We start from the raw sequence: 22,673 nt of genomic DNA, 5'->3' as shown, positions 1-22,673 counted from the left end.
GAGCCATGCCCAAACCTGTTATGATAGAGGAAGATCACTGAGGGGCAGTGAGCCAAGGTCACAAAATATAAATGATGGCAAAGCTGGTCTTAGGTCACTTGGAATATACAAGCTGTTTCCCAGGGACACCATGTAAAGCTCAGCAAGTTGTGCCCTGTGCAACATGCATGGCCATAGAAAGAAGCCCTCACTTTCTCTTTCTCCTGGTGAAGTCTTTTGGCCACATGACAGATGACCTGGGTTTTATATTTGTATAAGAGAAGTAGTAATAAGTAGTAGTTGGCTCACTCCTCATCTATGGTTTCTAAGTCTATTTGGGCTACTATAACAGAATGCCATGGTCTAGATGGCTTATAAACAATAGAAAATTATTTCTCACAGTTCTGGAGACTGGGAAATTCAAAACCAAGGCACCAGCATATTTTCTGTGTCCTCATAGGGTGGACTTAAGCAAGGAAACACGCTTAAGTCTCTTTTATAAGGAGACTTATCCCATTCACGAGGGCTTCACCTTCATGACTTAATCACCTCCCAAAGGCTCCACCTCCTAATACCATCACATTGGTTGCTGGGATCTCAACATACGAATTTGGAGGGACACAAGCATTAAATCTATATCATTCCACTACTAGCCACCCAAAATCTATGCCCTTCGTAGCTGCAAACTACATTCATTACATGCCTAAAGCCCCAAAAGTTTTAGCTCATTCCAGCATTAACTCCAAAGTCTATAATCCAGTCTCAGCTAACTATTATCTAAATTAAATATGGATGAGACTCAAAATATGATTTATCCTGAGGCAAACTGCTCCTCCAGCTGTGAACCTGTGAAACCAAACAAGTTACATGTTTCCAAATACAATGGTGGAAAGGCATAGGATGGACATTTCCATTCCAAAATGGAGAAACAGAAAAGAAGAAAGAGGTAACAGGTCCTGAGTAAGTCCAAGGTATAAGGCAAACTCCATGAGGTCCTAAGGCTCAAAAATCATCCTCTTTGGCTTAATATTCCACCCTCCAGGCTCAATGGGACTGAGGGCCTGCCTGGGGCTGTGGCTCTGCCCCCGTTGCTTTGCCAGGTATAAACTGTGCCCCCAGGGTTCTGCCACATGGCCCACACACCCACACCTCTGGGCAGCCCTTTCCCCATGGTTCTCAATTCAGTGGGACCATTTGGCCTGTTGAAAGGAAGACAATTGTCATCCTTTTTAAAACCAAGGAGGTAGCCCTGATGATCTGTTAATCTTCTTCAGGATCATTCTTCATTTCTCTTGATAAATAGTGAATGTTCTCAGCTGAAAAGCACTGTGGTCCCATCCTGTAAAATCCAAATCTGACAGCCTTCCTTCATTCCTTCTCATTTCCTTCCCCTTTGGTTCAAATTGGCAGTTTCCCTGCTGGGGTGGGTGATTAAGTTTGTGGTTCATACCTATACTAATCTCTTAAATAGTCAGTTGGCCACACTATTAGTGTTCTCTTCCAAACATGGGTTCTCATTTTTTTGCAATATGGATAGACTGATAATTTTCGAAATCTACAAGTTCTCATTCTGTTTTGCTTAACAATTCTGTCTTTAAGTCATTCTCGCTTTCATTTTACTATAAGCAGTCAGGAGGAGCCAAGCTGCACCTTCAAAACTTTGGTTATAAATAGCTTCAGCTAAATATTCCCTTTCATTGCTCCCAAGTTCTACCTTACACAAAACAGCAGAACGTGAACATGATTCAGCCAAGTTATTTCCCTATTTATAACAAGGATCACCTTTCTTCCAGTTTCTAATAACACGTTCTTCATTTCTCTCTGAGACTTTATCAGAATGGTCTTTACTGTTCATACACTACCAACATTCTGGTCATGGGCACATAAGTATTCTGTAAGAAGCTTGAGGCTTTCTCTACAGCTCTCCTCTTTTCTTTCTGAGCCTTCACTAGAATTGCTCTTAATGGTCCATTCATGGCAGTGTAAGCTTTTTCAAGCATGCACCTCAAAATTCTTCTAGTTTCTAGCCATTACATAATTTCAGAAGTGCTTTCATATTTTTAGGCATTTATTTGTTTCAACAGCACCCCCACTTCTTGGTATCAATTTCTGTTAGTATTATTAAAAGGCCTCTCTGAACTCCGTGTATTGGTTTATGTATGCCTGACTTCTAGGCTATAGTGGTACTCTATAAATTGCTACTAGCACTCTTGAAATTTTCTTGCTTAGTAGTTCCTTGAGGGCAAGGATTAGTTTTATTTATTTTATATCCCTAATTCAATACTTAGCAAATATCAGGTACTCCATAGGAGCTCCTTCTCTTGTTCTCAGTAATTCAGTTCAATAAGCACCTATTGAGGACCTGACATTGGTTTGATGCCAGGCCATTTTTTAAAGCTGCAGGAAGCCTCAGTATTTAGTAAACAAGCTGATTATTTATTTGCAATAAGTCTGATATGGAGCAGCTAAATCCTGGGTTACCTCAGGGAAAACACAGAAACAATAACTTACATTCAGTGAGCACTGCTACCTTCCTAAATATTCACTAAACCCCCAAGAGATAGGTACTATTATTATCCCAATATTACTATGACAAAACAAGATACAGAAAATTTATCTATGGTTACACAACGTTGAAATGCAGATATTGATGTGTAATTCTATAACCTGTGTTTGCAACTACTGTGCTATGGTGCCTGTAGTATAATTAAAGAACAATGTTTTGGCAATACTGCATTTCCCAGATGACTTAAGTTCAATCATTTAAACACAAAATATCTGATTTAAACTAGAATCTATTACATGCTTCTTCAAGATGTTGCAGGATCACCACTCAGGATGCCCTCTGGCCTGTTGAGGTGTGTATGGATCTAAGTTCTCCTTCACTGAATAATTCCAGAATGTTGTGATGCTTAAACTCAACAATTTCTCCTCCTTCCTCTCCTCTTCTTCCTCCTTCGTCTTCTTCCTCTTTCTCTTTCTTTTTATTTAAATAGACTTTAATTTTTAGAGAAGTTTTAGTTTCACAGGAATATCTTTTTAAACTGCAAAAGAGAGAAATATTCATTTTATAAAGTTTAAAAATACAGAAAATAAGATATTAAATGAAGGCATTGTATTTATGTGAAAGGGATATTGATGAGGTAATTGTGGCACGAATTATTCTGGATTATCTGTAAGGTTTTATTGTATTCATTCTTAATACAATGTTTCCTCATTGGTTCAGCAATTTGAAACACTTAACATCAGAGCTGTCTGGTCCCACCTGTTTCCGCTATCTCATTATGTTACCACCCTCCCTACAAAGCACCATTGACATCCTCAAGTTCTCCATGGACTGATTTTCTAACTAAATTTCCCAGTAATATATTTATTAGCCCCCCCCCCCACACACAATTATCAGAGGATCAGGAAAATGTCTTGTATTCTGAACCATGGTGTGTGTGTGTGTATGTGTCTGCGTGTGTGTGTGTGTGTATGTGTGTGTGTGTGTATGTGTGTGTGTGTGAGAGAGAGAGAGAGAAAGAGAGAGAGAGAGATCAGATTTATTCAGAGTTGAGATGCTTGCTAAAAATGGAGACTCTGGACCTCACCCAAGACATATTAAATAAGAATATTTAAGATTGAAGTCAGAGATTCTGCCTACAAAAATATGTTTTATTTTCACTTTCCATCAGGAAATTGACAAGCACATTTAAAAGTAGAGAGGTTAATATAATAAACTCCATGTACTCAAAATTCAGTTTCAACAATTATCAATTCATAGTCAATGTTATTTTACCTATAATGTAAAGCAAATTATGGACATATCATTTGACTATTCCTATATGTATCTAGAACACACAACCACAATACAATTATCATACCTAAAATAATTAACAATAATCTCTAATATCATTACATTTTCAGTTCAAATATTTCTTGTTTTGTAAATGTGTCTTAGTTGTATGGTTAGACCACGTAACTGATCCAGGTTGGACTGACCCCTCTTTAGGCTTCTTGCTCAGCTCGCATGCTGGGACTTCCTTCCTCCAGTCTTCCAACTTCAGTACAATTTTTCCTGTACACTGTGTTGTCTGCCTCATTTTAATCTCCTACATTCATCCTCAAGTAACTTGCTATGATAAATACATTGAAAATAATTTTTCTGACTTGTTTTGAAAGATGACTTTTTCAGCCCTCACACTTTATTGATATCATGCTTGGGTATAGAATTCTAGGTTAAATGTAATTTTCTCAGAAGTTTGCAGGCATTATTCAATTATCTATGGTTTCTGGTGAAAAGTCTGATGCCACTATGGTTCTAATTTCTTTGTTATTTTTTCAAATTTGTTTTGTCTCAAGTTTTGTGACTTTCTCTAATCTTCGTGTTTTGAAATTTCACAATAATGCGATTAAGGTAGTGGTATTTTATTATAGATGCTCAGTGGACCCCTTTCAAGTTGTCCTTCGGTTCCAGGGGACTTCGTTTTTTTCTTTGATATCTTTCACCTTCATTCTCTCATTCTCTCTGCCCTCATTTCTGGAAAATTTAAATATTAGACCTCCTGGATAAATACTTTACATATCATATCTTTCATTTAAATTTCCCAAGTCTTTGTTTTGTTTGGTTTTGTTTTTCTTGGTCTACATTCAGGTACCTGTTCCTTGACTTTGCTTTCTATTTAATTTTTCTTCTATTACACCAATCACATTATTTTACTTCTAGATCAGATTGGATCTCAATTGTGTTTTTTTCTGGTTACTGCTGCAGTCATAATTCTCACCCTTGGTTGCTGTTTTATAAATCTCAGTACATGAATTAATTTGCCTCTTGCATTACTGTAATTCGTTTCATATCAGGGGCTATTTATTCTGATGACTCAGCTTGGTTACCCTCTTTTGAGGTGTTGATTTGCCCATTTCTTCCATGACTTTTCTTTTTTTTTTTTTTTTTTTTTTGTCTGCTTATGTGTTCTTCCTGGCCCTTCACAGTTTAGGAAGACAACCAATTTTTTTCATCCATGTTAGTATGTGGGCTTAAATGTTTTACTTCTTGGCCAGTAATCACTGTCACTGTAAAACACGTCCACTTTTTTTTTTTTTTAAATGCTTGCAGGAATCCTCTAGTATTATAGGTGTCCAGCTGGAATGTCTGCTGGGTCCAAGGTGTCATGGGTGTCTTCTATGTGGTGTGCTAGGGATGTTGCTACAATGCATCATGTCTTATGGCTAGGGCTAATAGCCAGTAGAAGAGGTTTCTGACAAACAGGCATGATTACAGGGCATCCTATGCCACACCTTTCCTGGGAAGAATATACTCCATGACAGCTCTGGGTATAGTTTTATGCACAATCACCCCCACAGCAGCCATACTTCTAGGGATCTGGATCAGAACTGGTTTGCCATTTGACTCTTTTCATCATTGAGGGACTATCTGGCTATTACCCCGACTCTTGGGAAAAAGGACTAATTATGCTATTCCTATTCTTTACAAAAATTATGTCACGATTTTTTTAATGTCATATATTTTTCAATTTTTAAAATGAGATATACCATAAATGACAATAATAAATCTCATGAACACATATAAAATTAACAATAAAATAAATGGTCATGTTTCTACCACCTAACTTAAGAAATAGTATCTCGTGATTCTAAGCTGATGCTCCCGCTCCGTTTTTGGAGGTCATGGGTCTGAGGTGGGAAGTATAGCCTTAGTGATACCAAAGTAGCTTTCTAGCACCTCTTTCTGAAAAAACAAGAGAAAGGTAGAAATGTACCATCTAGAAGGCATACTCGGCTATTTGTAAACAGAAGCCTAGACAGTTATGCTTGGTGTCTGGTGTGGCTGTGTAGGTCACCACTGGTGTTTCCTGTGGCATTTCTCTCTGGGCCACTGCTAACTCACACAGCACCTTTGTGTAAATCAGAAAAAAAAAAAAAAAAAAGCCACTCCTGCCATTTGCCACAATTTAAAAAATAACAATATGCACAAAAATCTATAATGACTATGACTGTAACTGGTGCCCCCTAGAGTTTACAGGCCACAACCCACACAACCGTAATTCAAGGTAGACATAGCACATGGTACAGGGCTCCTCAGGTGGGCTTCATCACTTACTGAATGCCTACTGTGTGCCAGGAACTCTTTTAGATTCTTGGCAGTCAGTGTTGAGAGAGACAAGATCTCTGCTCTTCTGGATCCCCCACGACTGGACTTCTGAGCAGGCTGTTTTGTGAGTGCATGAGCTGTAGTCAACTATCAAGCTGGAGTTGTTCTTAAACTGGGTCGGGGTCCTGTGGTTACTAGTAAAAGTGACGCAGAACTTCAATTTACTTAGCATGCTACTATGCCAAGTGAATCCCAAGAGGTCATGTTGTACTAAGCTGATGAGTTCAGAGATCACATGGAGTTCTTAAGTTTATGATGACCCTACGTCCTAATTTTGCCTGGACAATCCTAGGTTAAGTATCTTATCCCCATGTAATTATTAATATAACCCCTTTTCTCTCCTAAAAGTGTCCCAGCTTTGGACGGTAAATTATATGATCACATAAATTACCATTTTTTTTTTCTGTGCCAACATCCCTTCAAAATTCTAGGGACTTAATACACTAAATATTTAGGTTTTGCTAATGGATCTGTGGATCAGCTGTAGCTTTGCCTCAGGTTGTCAGTCATGTTTAAGTTTACTCCTTGTTTTGGTCTTTGGGCTCATGCCACAAGTCTTCTCATTATGGCAGTCAGGCTGGAAGATCAGCTTTTATCTGAGAGCTCTTTTTCTCATGCATAAGGTGGGATCACAAGGGACCTTTGCTTCAAGGTGACATGGGCCATGTTCACTTGTATTTCATTGCCCAGAGCAAGTCGTATGCCCAAGACCAACATTGAGGATTAGGATTTATGCTTCTCCCTTGGAGAGGAGCCCTGTGATAGGGCAGAGTGTCTAATAATACAGTTATCTCATCACATTCCTAAATCCTATGGCTTCCCAGTGTGCCCCTCCTCCAGCCTTTGCTGGTGGTGGTCTCCTAGCAGTGTCTGTGTCAGGACAGAGCTGAAGTGATTAACAGAATATAGAGAAGAAGTTCTGTCTCCATTTAGACTGCAGAACGTATTAAGAGATTTCACTGCTATGTGGAGCCTGTTTTGTGTTGGAGAGGGTGGGGATTGATGTTTGCAGCTGGATTACCTGGGACAAGGTTTCCTCCTTCCTGGTCCCCCAGCACTATCACCCACCACAGAAGTCTGCACCAGCATATTGTCTACTCTCCTGTGTGAGTGGTCAGAACCAGGTGGAGTCTGGGGTCAAACCATGCCCTCCCCACCTCATGCTGGGCTCTGTGAGGTATAGTTCCTACAGTCCCTTTTATTTTGACCCCACTGACTCCACTCCCTGTCCCCCATCCTTGCCTGTTGCTCTGCACCTGGGATTTTTAATTTTTATTTTCTCTCAGTCTCCCTTCATTTGCCTGTGTTAAATGTTCAACACTAACTGCCTTTTCTTTTAAAACAATTCCAGATATTCCTCAAAGTTAGTGGTTAACTGATGAATTGATGATGTCCTTTCTTATTTCCCATTGCTTATCCCATTTCTGTGGGATTTGAGGAGACAAAAGTGAAAAAGATTTGCACAGTTACCCATATTGAAACTTCAACCCCAGTATTTTCAAACAGAGATATAATATTGTTTCAGTAGAAGGGTGAAGATTGATTTGGAGGCAAAGAGGAAATATGTTAAATCCATCAACAGCCCTGGCAGCTGGCTTGCTTTTAAGAGCAATTTTTGATAAACAGTTTTATCCGTTCACAAGAATGACCAAGTACCTTCAGAGTCATATTAAAAAGCACATGGATGGTAGTTGTTCAGCTTGACTCAGTAGGTAAGTGACTTGCAGGAGGGGTTCCTATGCATGCTTCAGCAGAAATACAGCTTTGTCACAGATCATAGTATGTTGGCAGTGCTGTGCACAGTTGAAATTGTGAGTACTAAATGACCAATTTCTAATTTTCTCCTTCATTAGAATATGGATACATGAAGACATAGCGTGAGCCTATCATATTCCTCATTGTATCTCCAGAGCTTAGCGTGGCACTTGGCATGTAGTAGGCATTCAGAAAACTTTGGTTGCAGCAATGCAAATATTAATGATGGGCAGTAGAGGCAAACCCTGGGGAGAATCCATGGGGCTCCAGGTGTAATGAAGCACCGTAATGACAGGCAGGGTTGTCCTTTAAAAAATAAGGATTTTATGGCTACCATAGTGCCAGAAATGCTTTCAGACTGATGCTCAGCCTCCTGGCTCTACTGTAGCTTGGGGCAGAAGCCTGGAGGGGGTGAACTGTTTTAAACCTTAGGGTCACAGTCACTGGATACTGAACTGCCAAGACTTGCTGACACCGTGGGGCTGTGGTCCATGATCCATGTAGCAGATGCTGTCATTACCTGCCGTGTCCCCTTACCACTTCATTGTGTGCCTGTTGACCTCCAGTGCAGCCTCTGCATTGATTTCAATGTGGGATTTTCCTGGCCACTGAAGCTTACTTTGTTCATCCGGGCAGGTGTCAAATGATGGGAATTTAATGCCCTTTGGGAAATGCCCTCCAATTAATAACTAAAGAGAGCTAATGTGTAATACCTCGGATCCCTTGCCACTTGGGTGAGGTGTATCTGAGGTGTATTAAACCTCCCTAGCAGACTTAACCTTTACTCCCTCACTATGGGAACTGACTTGACAGTGTACCTTTTGTTGACTTCCTTTTCTGGATCACTTCTCCTGTGTTTCCTTCTCCTTCTAAATAATGCTTTGCCCTTGAATACTTGTTTTAGGGTATACTACTGGGGAAACCCAAACTATAATATTCTATCCTGAGTCCTGAGGAGTTACCACTGAGTGGGGGTTATTCTTGAAGCTGCAAAATTCACAGAAGATTTGAGCTTCATTTTGCTTAGAACCGTAAAAGTTAATAGGAAAAATAGAACCCGAAAAAGCCCTCTAGTTTCTCTTATTTTAAAAAATTATGACTTACACAATTCCCCAGTTACATTATACAGCTCTCTGAGATGACAGAATAATTTTTAAGGACATTTGAAACTGCCCTGCTCAAAAAACATTAATGATTGGTGCTGCCTGTAGGATAGAGTATCATTTCACTTGAAGGGCATTCTAGTCTCCATGAATGTATCCATTTTCTTGCCATAGCAGGCTGTTTATTGTTTCTAAACATGACCTGCATGCTATGGTACCTCCTCTGTGTTTCTGCTCACTGGTCCTCTGGTTTGTGTATGAATTCTCATCGCCACTGCCCCAGAATTAAGTAACGTAGCTGTGCGCCCCAGCATGACCTTCCACAGTCGGCTCCCAAGGGATGAGTGGATGAGAGGGTCATTCTGCCCATACTATGCAATGGGTGGACTTGCGGGGAATGATCACACTGACTTTTGATCTTTGCTTCTTTGCAGATATCTCAGTGAGCCTGCTGACCCTTGTGGTCACTGCCTGTGGTCTTGCTCTGTTTGGCGTGTCTCTCTTCGTATCTTGGAAACTCTGCTGGGTTCCGTGGCGAGAACGAGGCCTGCCCTCTGGTAGCAAAGACAACAACCAGGAGCCTCTTAACTACACGGACACAGAGACCAATGAGCAGGAGAACAGTGAGGACTTCCTAGACCCTCCCACACCCTGCCCTGACTCCTCCATGAAGATCAGCCACACCTCCCCTGACATTCCCCTCTCCGCCCAGACGGGAGTCCAGGAGAACTGTGCCCATGGCGTCCGCGTGCAGCGCCAAGTCACAGAGCCAACCTCCTCGGCTCGGTCAGTAATGCCTCCTCCTTTCTGAATGCAAGGAAGGACCACCCCATTCCCCTCTCTGGCAAAAATAGCACTGATTGGTCAAGGAGTCTATAACCTTTTAGATTTCTGTTCTGTATCAGAGACATGAATATGGAAAACTCCATGCTAACCTAACGTTGAAGTTAGGTTCCTGAGCCCTTCTTGGTCTCTACTTAGTTTATAAAAATAATAGTTAACATTATTAAGACAGCATGTGTGAAGTACTCTGGAAGAACTTTATATTCATATTTTGTTATAGCTCACAATTTAGCATGAAATGTATACTAATATCATTTTTATTTTACAGCAGAAGAAACTTAAGGAGATTACATTTTTTTAAAAACCATATATGTAAATACCCAGGTCAGGATTTGAACCCTGGTTCAACCAACACAAGAATCTGAACTCTTAACCACTCTTCCCTGCTGCCCTCCTACTGCTTTAAAATTTATTCCCTGTGCGTCTGACCTATCCTAACAGTCACACACAGGCTCTCTTCAGACTCCACCGTGTGGCTGGAGGTTTTTGTCCATCTTCAGCCTTTGGAAGGCTTACAGAGTACCAACACCTAGGTCACTCTCTTTTTATTGTCTGGATGCTTTATGCTCTTCAGCAGTAGAGAAATAATATAATGCAGTGAAAAAAGATGCGGTCTCTCAAGTCAAATGAATTGGCTTTACTTACATGTGTGACATTGAACAAATTACTTAAATTCCATATCTGTCCATTTCCTCTTCTTCAAAAGAGGAATAGATACTACTGATTTGTAGGTGGTTTTAAGAATGAAATGATAACATGTGCTTGCACAGGTCTGGCACCTAGTAAAAGCTCCAAAATGTGAGCTACCATTTTGCTGTTAGTATTGCTATTATGGCCTCTCCCAAGGCTCAGACATTGCACAAAAGTGTGTTTGAGGCTAAACAACCAGTTCTAAATCACTGGATATAAAAACTCATTTTCAATAAGATATTTCAGGAAAAGAGACTCAGGAAGCAGCTTTCTGTAGAATGAAAATATTGGCCTGAGTGATGGCCAGAGAAATAGCATGTGCTGTTATTTGTAAAGTATAAAACACAATTTGGAGGTATTTTTTTAAAATCTTTATTGTTTGTTCTCCAGAAACAGAAATAAGACTTTACCCTTTTTATGTTAATCGAGTTTATCCTAAAGGCTCCACTCATTTTCATTAAGTGGGATGGAATATGTCAGTTTATAATTTGATTGTTTCAGAAACTTATTTTAGCATTATTTTCAATTCTGAATCAAAGAGCCAAATCTAAAATATTCCACTGTGAGGAGATGGGTAGTTGTCTGCCATTTGATTTAGAAGAAATCCTCAGATTTTATCACTAGGATTTATCTTCAGATTTAAAACTTAAATATAACTAGAGCTCTGTTTGATGCTGTCATAGAGTTCATGCAATGTGCAGACTCATAATAAAATCCTTTCAGTATTTCAATAGCTAGAGCCTTTTAGATAGAGTCTCCATTGAAATTTCCTTCGAAATTGCCTCCTATTTGGTTCTACTCTGCATGTAACTTTTCTGGTCTGAGTTCCTCCAATATATGGTGGTAGTACTGTGATCTTTTTAGATTTGATCTGAGGACTCTGCCATAATTTTAACAAACTAATAGCAATGATGCCACTCTAATTATCACAATATTTATACTGGAAAAGTATATAAATATACTGCAAATCAATAAGTATTTGCTTAAAAATAAAAACTCTTATCATCACTACTGATTTGTAGAAATTGGGTAGAAAGAAAAAAATTAAAAGGAAGAGTGAAGGAATTGTCCCTGTAAAGTGCACTTTGTGTTCAGATTTATTTTAGTTTTGAAGGCATGCAATTACATTATCTTTTCTGATGACAAAAATCAAGTTTAGGAACATCTGAACTACTATAAGAAAACTACTCTTTTCTAACTGCATTTGACCTAATACTGACAATTTGCATTTTTATGCATTTAAAACATTCATACCTAAATTACTGACCTAGTTTTATGGGGTCTGTCTAGAAATATATATCCTTGTCTCAGGATCTCACCACAATAAGAGCAGTACATGGTCTTCTAATTCTTTGGGGATTATGTTGCATCATGAGAAAATGCACACACACATACACACTTTTTGCTAACAAAAAGGAAAAAGAGAATGAAATTTCCTTTATGCCTCAAATCGTTTTTAACATTCTTCTTTAAGTAATATTTTTGATACCCATATTTGGGGAGGGGAAAGGTAAGCTTTGCTGAGAAAGCTCTAAACAGTCTGCTTTTCCAGTTACTGTTTCTTCTCCTTTCTTTCTCATTATGTTCTTTACTTTCTCCCTGCCGACACTCTCTTACTGCTTCCATCCTGCAGCCATTATCACTGTCTCAGGACAGCCATTATCACAGTCTCAGGGTTCCCATTGCACGTAAGACATAGCCTCCATTTAAAGGTGTCTTCAGGATCCTTGTGATTGGCACAGTTTCTGTCACACCATTTACATCAAAAATCTCAACCTCACCTGGCCTCTTCAGCTTGGATGTGTCCTTGGATATGTTTGGCTGACACGGTGCCTTTTTGAAATGTCCTAAAGATGAGCTTTGTTTTATCTTCTAAGAATGTTTCTGGTCAGAATGACTTTCAAGATCAAGCATGTTCTGTGTCTAGTTACTTCAGTGACTCTAATACCATACAAAATTCCTGTCAATTCTTTTTTATTTGAATGAAATCCTTTTTGTTTAGTGATCCAATATGCTGGAAATGTGGATATTTCAATTTTCTCGGAATTTTTTAATTCTAGAGCTTTATAAAGTTCTCTACTCCAAATGTATGAAAATCCCTAGATCCCCAAAATAGAAGGAACCTTGAAAGGCCATCTAATCCATTTCCTGATTCATGCCCTAAGATGAAAGTTCATCCTGTTTTTTTTAAGCTTTCTCAAATTTCTTATGTAACACTTCGGTTTCTCGAAAATTTCGATTACCACACCACAAACCCCTTATCAGGTCTGTTAAGGCCCTGCATGATAATACTGCCACAGTCTGCTTCCAACAGCCTTACCTTATGGCCAGGGCCACCATGTTGCAGGACCCTAGGGGACACTTTTAACATGAACTCACTAGGAGACTGCGTGGAAGAAGCTTGTTGTACTGCAGCTGCACTAGCTCCTCTCTTAGTTCCTTCAGCATCCCAAGCCCCTTCCTGCCTTGAGGTCTTGACACATGTTGTTCCCTCAGCCAGGAATGCTTTTCTTTTCTTTCTTTTTTTTTTTTTTCTGTCCTTCTTGGGTCCCTTACTTCTCTAATGCCCTAGCTGAAACATCACCTTCTCAGAAAGGTCTCCCCGGCCACCCCATGTGAAGCCTGTGTTCTGTCCCCACTCCTTCCCACTTCAATTCTCCCTCGCATTGCCTTGTTTTCCCTCATTCACAGGATTAAATTATTTTAAGTGATTCTTTATTGCTTGTACTCCCCTCTAGACTGAGTTCTGTGAACTCGGAGACCACATCTGTTTTGTTTCTTCCTGTCTATCCAGCCCCTAGCACCACTTGGCGCACGGAGGACTTTTTTCCATGAATGACTGACAGAATACATTGGTCAATATCAGGCTACTTTTCTCTTGCTCTTCTGACAAGAATGGCAAAGGGCCAGAAGTATAAACTGAGCAGAGCCTATAATGGTGTGAGGCTGGCAGAAGGCCATTTGTCCCAGGTCTCACATTCATTAAGAGCCCCACATTAGATTTTTGACCTTATCTCTGAATTAAGCAATCCATAGAGTTACAGAAATATGCTGACAGAATTGAAAGAGGAAGATAACCATCACACTCTAAATTTAGGTCCCGTGATTGGCCACAACTCAAGTAAATAGTACACAAAAATTAAATGTTGTAATTATACTATGAGTAGCACATTTCTATTAAGTTATATTTTTGTGTGGTGAGAACATTGGTTCAATGTAAACATCTAAAACATAATTTTTGAATCTGAAGTTATTTCTTTAGATTTAAAGAAACTAACTGCTTCAAAAGTGGAAGTTGCCTATCCCTATCTCAACTTCCATGAGACCCTGAAATGATATGTAAATGAGTGTTTTCTCTACTGGGATTAAATTATCAGAAACTATTATATCCATAGCATTTCTGTATTTACTCTAAGATATCAAGCATTTGCTATGTGCAAAATTCAGTATTAGGTAGTGTCAATAAAGAGAGAAAATATATACAACCCTGCCCACAAAAGACCCACAGCAAGAGCACCAATTATACACACTGAAGTGCTCAATTTGTTCTTTAGAAGATTAATCTGGAAAGAATGTATAAGTGTATAAGATGCATGGGACAGTGGTGAAGATTGGATATATACAGGAGCCTCTCTGAGGGCCTGAACTCAGCTGGGATCAATGGTAATGAAAAGAGACATAAGACGTGAGCTACTGTAGAGAACGTTTTGGTGAACAAAGGCTCATCTTAGTTATGGAGGATAAAGTATTCAAGGTTTCAAATCTGTTTAACTTGGGAGGGAGTGGGAGGAAGCAGGTCTTGCCTCAGTGTATCCACCTACCCTTGACAACACACCTCCACTGGCCCCAAGGCCTGATGCCTGTCTCATCATTATCTCACTCATGCGGAAATCCTTGAATCTTCAGGCCAAGAAAACCTCAAATTTCCACTTCCTCCAGCCCTTGTATTCTACTAACTGTGTCTGTCCCTATCCAGGATTTCCCCTTCTTCTGTATGCCTGTGGTTCAGGACAACCCAACCCTCTCTTCTTCATGACCAGGGGAATTTTGAAGAAGAAAAACATCCTGTCTCCACTGTTTCTTTCCATAATTCCCTGCCTTGACTTGAACACAGGAAAGAAACCAGTAACATTTCTGAAACCACAATTTGCTTCTCTCTTTTTTCTCCCTGGATCCTGAAGCCTTGTAGACACTGGTGCCCGAGAACCAGGGAAAGGACAGGTCAGGTTTCACCTCTGAGATGGGCCACTGCAGTGAACGAACACATATTAGGATGCACTTGTTCATGGCTGCACATGAAAGCCCGCAATGGAAAGGGTGTTGGGGATATGAGTGCTGGCTTACAGAGCCTGGACTCAAAGATGCAGTGGGTGAATGTGAGGGACTCTGGAAAAAGCTACTGGGGCAGAAGAGCTGAAAGTACCATTCTGCTAGAGAACTGGGACCAAGATGAAAACAGATTTAATGTCCATATTGACATCTACAGCATCAGCTTGGAGGTGGCTAAGGATGAGGCCAAGTTAAGCAGGCAAGCCCAGCTCAAGTATCATCTCCTTCATAAAAATTTCCTCAGCCAGAGGTCTTTCTCCCTCTCTTCTTCTGAGGGGGGAACCATCAGTCAATGGCTTTAAAATTCTAGACCCTTGTCCTGGGAGCCTCGCATTTACTGCACTCAAAACCACCTCCATTGACCATTTAGAGCCACCTCACCTAGGGTGGGGCAAGCTCAGGTCATGGCACTATATTCCGTATCTTTCCTCCCTCTTGCTTTGGGCTTGCTTTTTCTTCCCACCTCTGTTTGAGTAACGTATGAGAGCTATAGAATATTGATTTTCCATTTTCTCCACCCCCTTTTCTCCTTTACATCCCTGGGGCAGTCTCCCTGCTCTACTTTCTTATTTTCAGCCCCTAGACCTCCAGAGGTTATATGGGAAGATTATGAGTTACCTTGGTTCTCTGGCTGTTCTAAGCTTCTCTCTTCTACCATGCCTCTCCCCCAACTCCAGTAAACTCTAACTTTCTTCTGAATGGAAATTGAAAGAGATTGAAAGGGAGCCCCAGGAGTGAGAACCTGTCATGCCCAGTTGCAGTCTTTGCTATCTGCTTTAAGCCACTACCTTACAGTTAGATTCAACTGATTTCCCAATAGTAAGTGTGATTCTGAATGGAGGGGAAAGTGTTAGGAATGAAATTAATCATGTAAAATGTTTGAGTAGATAATAGTATTCATATCTGTGACTGGTTTTTTGTTTGGTTGGTTGGTTTTTGGTTTTTGAGTTTTTTTGAGACGGAGTCTTTCTCTGTTGCCCAGACTGGAGTGCAGTGGCTCAGTCTTCACTCACTGCAACCTCTGCCACCTGGGTTTAAGTGATTCTCCTGCCTCAGCCTCCCAAGTAGCTGGGACTACAGGTGTGTGCCACTATGCCTGGCTAATTTTTGTATCTTTAGTAGAGACAAGGTTTTACCATGTTGGCCAGTCTGGTCTTGAACTCCTGACCTCAAGTGATCCACCTGCCTCAGCCTCCCAAAATGCTGGGATTACAGGTGTGAGCCATTGCGCCTAGCCCATAACTGTGATTGGTTTTTGTTTTTGTTTTTGTTTTGTTTTTTGAGACAGAATCTCACTCTGTGGCCCAGGCTGGAGTGCAGTGGCGCAATCTCTGCTCACCGCAAGCTCCACCTCCCAGGTTCACGCCATTCTCCTGCCTCAGCCTCCCGAGTAGCTGGGACTACAGGTGCCCGCCACCACGCCTGGCTAATTTTTTTGTATTTTTAGCAGAGACGGGGTTTCACCACATTAGCCAGAATTGTCTCAATCTCCTGACCTCAGATCTGCCCATCTTGGCCTCCCAAAGTACTGGGATTACAGGCATGAGCCACTGAACCTAGCCTGTGATTGGTTTTTAAGAGGTCAGCTATATTGGGAATTTTTGGAGGTATTCCTGTGCAATTGGGTTCTCAGGGAATGGGATCTTTTTTCAGTCTTTGACCTTTACCAACAACCCCGCCTCCCTGTTGGCAATCCACTTTGGTTAGGAAGGGCTGAGCATGTGGGACAATTTATCTTCAGATTTCATGTCTAAGAAAATGTACATGTAGAACAGAATATGTCACACTACTAAGTAGCCAAATCCATGTATTTTAAATCAAAATTGAAAGTATGGTGGCTGGGCACAGTGGTTCACGCCTTTAATCCCAGCGCTTTGGGAGGCCGAGGCGGGCGGATCACCTGAGGTTGGGAGTTCAAGACCAGCCTGACCAACATGGAGAGACCCTGTCTCTACTAAAAATACAAAATTAGCCGGGTGTGGTGGCACATGCCTGTAATCCCAGCTACTCAGAAGGCTGAGGCAGGAGAATCGCTTCAACCTGGGAGGTGGAGGTTGCAGTGAGCTGAGATCATGCCATTGCATTTCAACTCTGGTCGATAACAGTGAGACTCCATCTAAAAAACAAAACAAAACAAAAAAACACCACTATGGTAGATTTAGTCCTACAGACAATGGTGAAGACAAAATGTTGCTGTGATTAATCTAATGCCAGTACTAAGAAAATTCAAAGGTAAATTGTAATACACAGTCTGCCCAGCAACCATCTGCAGAGCAGCAGAGTGACAGGGCCTAGGACTGACACGAGATTGTTGTCTGGGACTGGATTGTGTAGACACAGAATTGTTGGTCTTCCACAGACTCATCTGTAAAAGGAGCATCCGGTGGATATTGAGGATGCACTTTTATGATGTAAACAGTGCCACTTACCAGACAGTACCTAGAAGGGTGGGAACTGATGCAGGACCCAATTATGGCCCTTTTTTGAATCTAGTCTGTAAAGAAAAATCAATAGCAAAGGGAAATAGGGCTGGCACCAGCCTATTCCAACCTCTGCATATAGCAGGCTACTTTCTGCTGCCTCCCAGTCCTTTCTGCCCACAGAGTCCAGTAAAGTGAGACTCAAGCTTTATTCTAGCACTACATTGGTTCCACTTCTGGACAAGGGAATGACCTGGCTGCACTAGCGCAGAAAGCCAGTTTTAGATGCTTAACAGCAACTCCTGTCTTCCCTCCCTCACCCATCCAAATCATAAAATACAGAGACACCTTAAGATTGTGGATTTCTCTGTAAGTGATTAAAATCTCCCATCAGCAACTTTCGGACCACACAGTTTTTGTACATGTGGGAATGTATGTGACTGGCCTATGTCTGCTTGCTATGGACTGTGATAGATGTGACAGGTACAAGTGACAGCTCTGTGACATTACTCTTGTCATACATGTGGGTGATTAGTGATTAGGAGGCTATTTTAGGATAAAGAGGAATGCTCAGCATAGCAATATCTGTGGTGACAAGAGAGAACACTTTCAAACATATCTGGGGGTCCCTTGATTCCATATTTACATCTTTATTTCATTGTCTGAAGGAAGGAAGAGAAGGGCAAATTCAAATGTTTACTCTGCCTCTCCAACTGTTTACCAATCCCTAAGAGACATCCCAGCTGTTCTCTTTCACCTTCTAGTAAAGAGGCTATTTTAATTAAGGTTGTTGACTAAATGCATACAATACAATATAATGACTCTAAACTGAGCTAAAAACAACAAAAGTAACCTTAAAAACAACCTTGTATGTGATAACTACTCTCAACTTGGGAAGAAATGCACAGATCAGACAGGCTTTAAAGAGAATTTTAGGGAAACTTCTAACCCAAACCAATACACTTACAGGGTGAAGAGTATACTACAGTAGCAAATATTTAATTTAAAAGTAACAGTATCCAACGTCTCCAGTTGAATCCATACATACATTTATAGTAGCTCATCTTTAATTTTTGTGCCATTAGTGTTTATTTCAGAAATAAAACCTGTCCTCTTGATCACTAATCACCCGTGTGTACAGCAAAAACACAATCCCAATGCTGTCACTTGTACCTGTCAGAGCCACTACAATCAGACATATCCCACTTGTACCTGTCAGAGCCACTACATACAGACACATCCCAGTCACATACATTTTTGCATGAGCAAAAGCTGTGTTCTTGTGATGAAATTATTTGATTTGAACCAGTAAGAATTTATATCCTTATAAAGCTATAAGCCTGTGGCAAGAAATTCTGTGTAATTTAGAGAAAGATTCATTCTTCTTAAGGCAACACTTGGCTATTTCAATTTCGGAATGATATTATATATAAAGTTGAATAATTTTATTTTTAAAGCAGTTTGTACAAATCTTTACATTCCACCAGATGAATAAGCTTCTTTAATGGCATATTAGACAGTTTAGAAAGTGTATTAAACCTTTAAAGCTCCGAGGTCACATGCTCCTAGGTTCATTTCCTGATACCAACCCTCGGTTTTGAGCTTCAAGCCTTAGGGAACAGCTTACTCACACTGATGAGCATTTTGAATTTAGGCCAAAAAAAAAAAAAAAAAAGCCCACAGTTCTAAGCTCCTAACAAAACATAACAGTCTACCTACATCCCAGGCAAAAGTTTCCAAGAGACCCATAGCTAATAAGATTGTAACTTTGTTCTGTGTTGCTCTTCATTGAAGGCATAATTCAATCCGAAGACAACTCAACTTGTCAAACCCGGACTTCAATATCCAGCAGCTTCAAAAACAGGAACAGTTGACTGGAATTGGTAGAATTAAACCAGAGTTATATAAGCAGAGGTCATTGGATAATGATGACGGGAGACAGAGTAACAGCAAGGCTTGTGGGAAACTGAACTTCATTTTAAAATATGACTGTGACTTAGAACAGCTCATAGTGAAGATTCACAAAGCTGTCAATTTGCCCGCCAAGGACTTTTCTGGGACTTCAGATCCTTATGTCAAGATCTATTTGCTTCCTGATCGGAAAACAAAACACCAGACTAAAGTTCACAGAAAGACCCTGAACCCTGTGTTCGATGAAGTGTTTTTATTTCCGGTTTCCTACAATGACCTTGAAGCACGGAAGCTTCACTTCTCTGTGTACGACTTTGACAGGTTCTCTCGTCATGACTTAATCGGCCAAGTGGTGGTGGATCACTTCTTAGACTTGGCTGATTTCCCCAGGGAGTGCATCCTTTGGAAGGATATCGAATATGTCACCAATGTGAGTCCAGCATTTCTTCATTTTGGTGGTGGGGGGCATCTTAGTTAGCAGGAAAACAGATTACTTACACATTATCTTGAGGGCAAAGTGTAAAATTCATATCAGTGTGCATGTAGCAATTATTTCAGAACCTCCTTGTACCTTTTCAGAAACAGGGTTTTAACAACATTGATTTTGAAGTTTCCAAGTGTTATTACATGCAAACATTAAAGAATAACTTTCTCTCTTTTCTACTTTCAGATTCTTAGCTAGTCCCTAAGAGACGCAGGTGTTATCTGTCCTCCATACCTCATTTTCTTTAGAGTTTTTTCAGGTTGTTTGTGCTAAATGCAACCCGGCATTCTATTAATCATAGTCTGCAGCTAAGAGACCATTACCTGACTCTGAGAACAGTAGGTACTTACCTGTGTTCTCAAGTTGGCTCAAGAGCATTTCCCATGATTGGATCCTCAACTTCAACCCTACAAGTGGGAGTGGTTGAGAAGAGTTGGAACCACATTTTTAAATGTAAAACTCACAAAATCCAAGCTACAAGGAGGGAAGTCTGGAAAGAAACTATAGATAATGGCAAAACTAATCTGTCGACAGTCACATCAAATTTAGCGCTCAGAAGAGAAGTCAAAGGTGCTGTGTAGTGGTACAATACATCTATGTCTACATTTTAAACACAAGATTTCAGAGGTGATATTTCTACTCCATTTACATCCTTTTCATTATCCTGTTGAGGTGTATTGGCATTCCAGAAATAGAAAGCAAAATTGAACATTCTTAGGTAACTCTGATATTTTAAGGCCACTTGTTTCTTTCACCTGTCCAAATTCCCTGAGATAACTTTGTTAGTTCCTCTTCTTGGATATGAAATATTCTGAGGCCAGCGTAGCTCTCTTTCTCTGCCATGGCATCCAGAGGGACCAAGCACCACCATCCTTATTCAGTTCAGACACTGATTCAGCTTGAGTCTGGAGCCTATTTAGTGAAAGACTAACCTCTGCCTAATGACCAAATAGCTACACCAGTACCCTCTTAGCCACTTTTATAAACTAGGAACTCACCCATGCTTTGGTTGCCCTGTGGGACACCTTCTCTCCACATGCCACAAGGTTCCAGTGCCAGCTTTGTGCTGCTATCCAAATAAACAAAATGTAGCATGGGATTCTGCTGGCTTTTATCACAATGATGAGGAAAGAAAGGAGTTGGAGCTGGATTAGGTGCAGAGAATAGCAGCTGATCAAACCAAGGTGATTTGGGATACTGGCGAAGGAATAGGTCTCCTTATCTTAAAAGATAATAATACATGTAAACCCAACAATGGATGCTGGGGAAAGCAAGGATTGTCTCCCAAATCCCAAATGACAAAATCAGGAAGCAACATGAGAGAACGTTTAAAGAAACAAAATGGGAAGGCTGCTTATACAAAGATACCAATGGCTCAGGCATCACCCCTCTCACTGGGGTATTTACTAAGTCTCTCTGGTTATGGGAGCTGAGACACTGCCAGCTGCAGTGAGGTGCCTTGAACTTATGTCTTATCTCAGGTATGGTAGGGAGGTGTTGGTCACACCATCTAATGAGACATCAACTTACATTTTTTGACAAATGGATTCCATAAAATAGCTGGAGAGATTATTAGAAAGTTCAGTGAGGATGTTGCTGAGAGGTGCCTTCTAGAGACTTTGTGGTGAGAGCAACACTGACTGCACAGTGGCTGATACAAATCTGGATAAGGCTGACGATCCCTGGTGGGAACGACTCCTAGGACAGGTTCCTGTGGACAAGAATATGGAGTGGCAGGTGGTAGAGACCTTCTGGCCCTGAGATCACTGCCATTTCAGCATTCTCTTGGGAGTAAGGTTTTCTTTTCCATTGTTGGAAAATCCTGGATTTCCATAAGGAGAATGTGAAATTATTTATCAAGGAGGAAAACCAATAACCCTCAGGCTTCAGATTTCTCAGTTGTTTCTTCAGGCAAACAATAAATCTTCTGAGCATTGATCTAAGCCTTTGGATGGCCACGGGAGAGGGTAGGTCCTGTCAATGAAATTACAGGCTATTTCATAGTCTGCCATATTTTTAAGTTCCATTTTTAAAAGTGTTATTTGGGACTGTGTTGGTTTTTTTTGTCTTTTTTTTTTTTTTTTTTTTTTTTTTATAGAGACTGAACATAAAGATCTGAGATTTGCCATGGTTCCCTTTTTATAATATAGAATGCATATAATATAGTAAATGTAATAATATGGATTAATGAAGGAATAATTAAATAAACAGGACTGAGCCCACCATTTAGTTGAAGACTAGAACATTACCAGTACTTTTATTGACCCTCAAATTGTTCTCTATTACATTCCCTCTCAGTTCAGTCCTGCCAAGAGAAAACTACTATCTTTAATTTTACTTATATCATGATATTAAAAATACATATGCATATAGATATGACAATATGGGTTTAGGTTTTGTCTATTTTGGCCTTTTATAGCTCTTCTTTGACTAGTTTTTTTCCATTGGTCAACATTGATTATGGCATTTAATAATAGAAATAAGTAGAGCAGCTGTGGCTTATGTATCTTCATTGCTATATAATATTCCATTGTATTAATATTAATATATGACAAATTAGCATTCTTGTATTGATGATGTTCAGGATGTTATTAGTTTTTCTGTGATCCTGAATAATATTGCAGAGATTTTTGTACGCATCTTTTGGTTCACATATGCAATCATTTCTCTAGGGTGTATCCCTGATAGAGGTAAAGTATACATGTGTTCAACTTTTCTAGATAATGACAGTCTTTTTCAGTCATTTTCACATATCACAAATTGATCCTTCCACTGTTGAAATGTAATAATCCCTAGTGTTCCACTTTCTCTCCAACTCTTGCAATTGCCACACTGATTAATGTATGTGTGTGCATGTATGTAAAATTATGTATTATTGGTATTTCTTCAGTTGCCTGGTTTGACCATCTTTTGATATGTTTATTGGTCATTCATGTTTTCTTTCTTGTGAAAATTCTTGTTCAGCACTTACTCTAGTATTTTCCTTTCCTTGTTGATTCACATAG

General features: G+C 40.1%; 1 protein-coding gene across 4 annotated transcripts in view; it reads left to right on the top strand.

Moving 5' to 3' along the window:
- Positions 1–22,673, top strand: part of SYT9 (synaptotagmin 9) — a 226,865-nt gene that overhangs the window by 52,752 nt on the left and 151,440 nt on the right. For all 4 annotated transcript variants that reach the window (XR_003722673.2, XR_013404051.1, XM_015115007.3 and 1 more), the window contains exons 2-3: positions 9,426–9,777; positions 19,068–19,614. Coding sequence is in view for 2 of the 4 variants with exons in the window: in XM_015115007.3 (XP_014970493.1) it covers positions 9,426–9,777; positions 19,068–19,614 (899 nt within the window). In the remaining 2 variants the exon portion in view is untranslated. The remainder of the gene's footprint in view (positions 1–9,425; positions 9,778–19,067; positions 19,615–22,673) is intronic.

The sequence above is a fragment of the Macaca mulatta genome, chromosome 14 (assembly GCF_049350105.2).
Source record: "Macaca mulatta isolate MMU2019108-1 chromosome 14, T2T-MMU8v2.0, whole genome shotgun sequence".
NCBI lineage: Eukaryota > Metazoa > Chordata > Mammalia > Primates > Cercopithecidae > Macaca > Macaca mulatta.
Note: the sequence above shows the minus strand (reverse complement) of the source record. Positions and strands in the feature narration are given on the sequence as shown.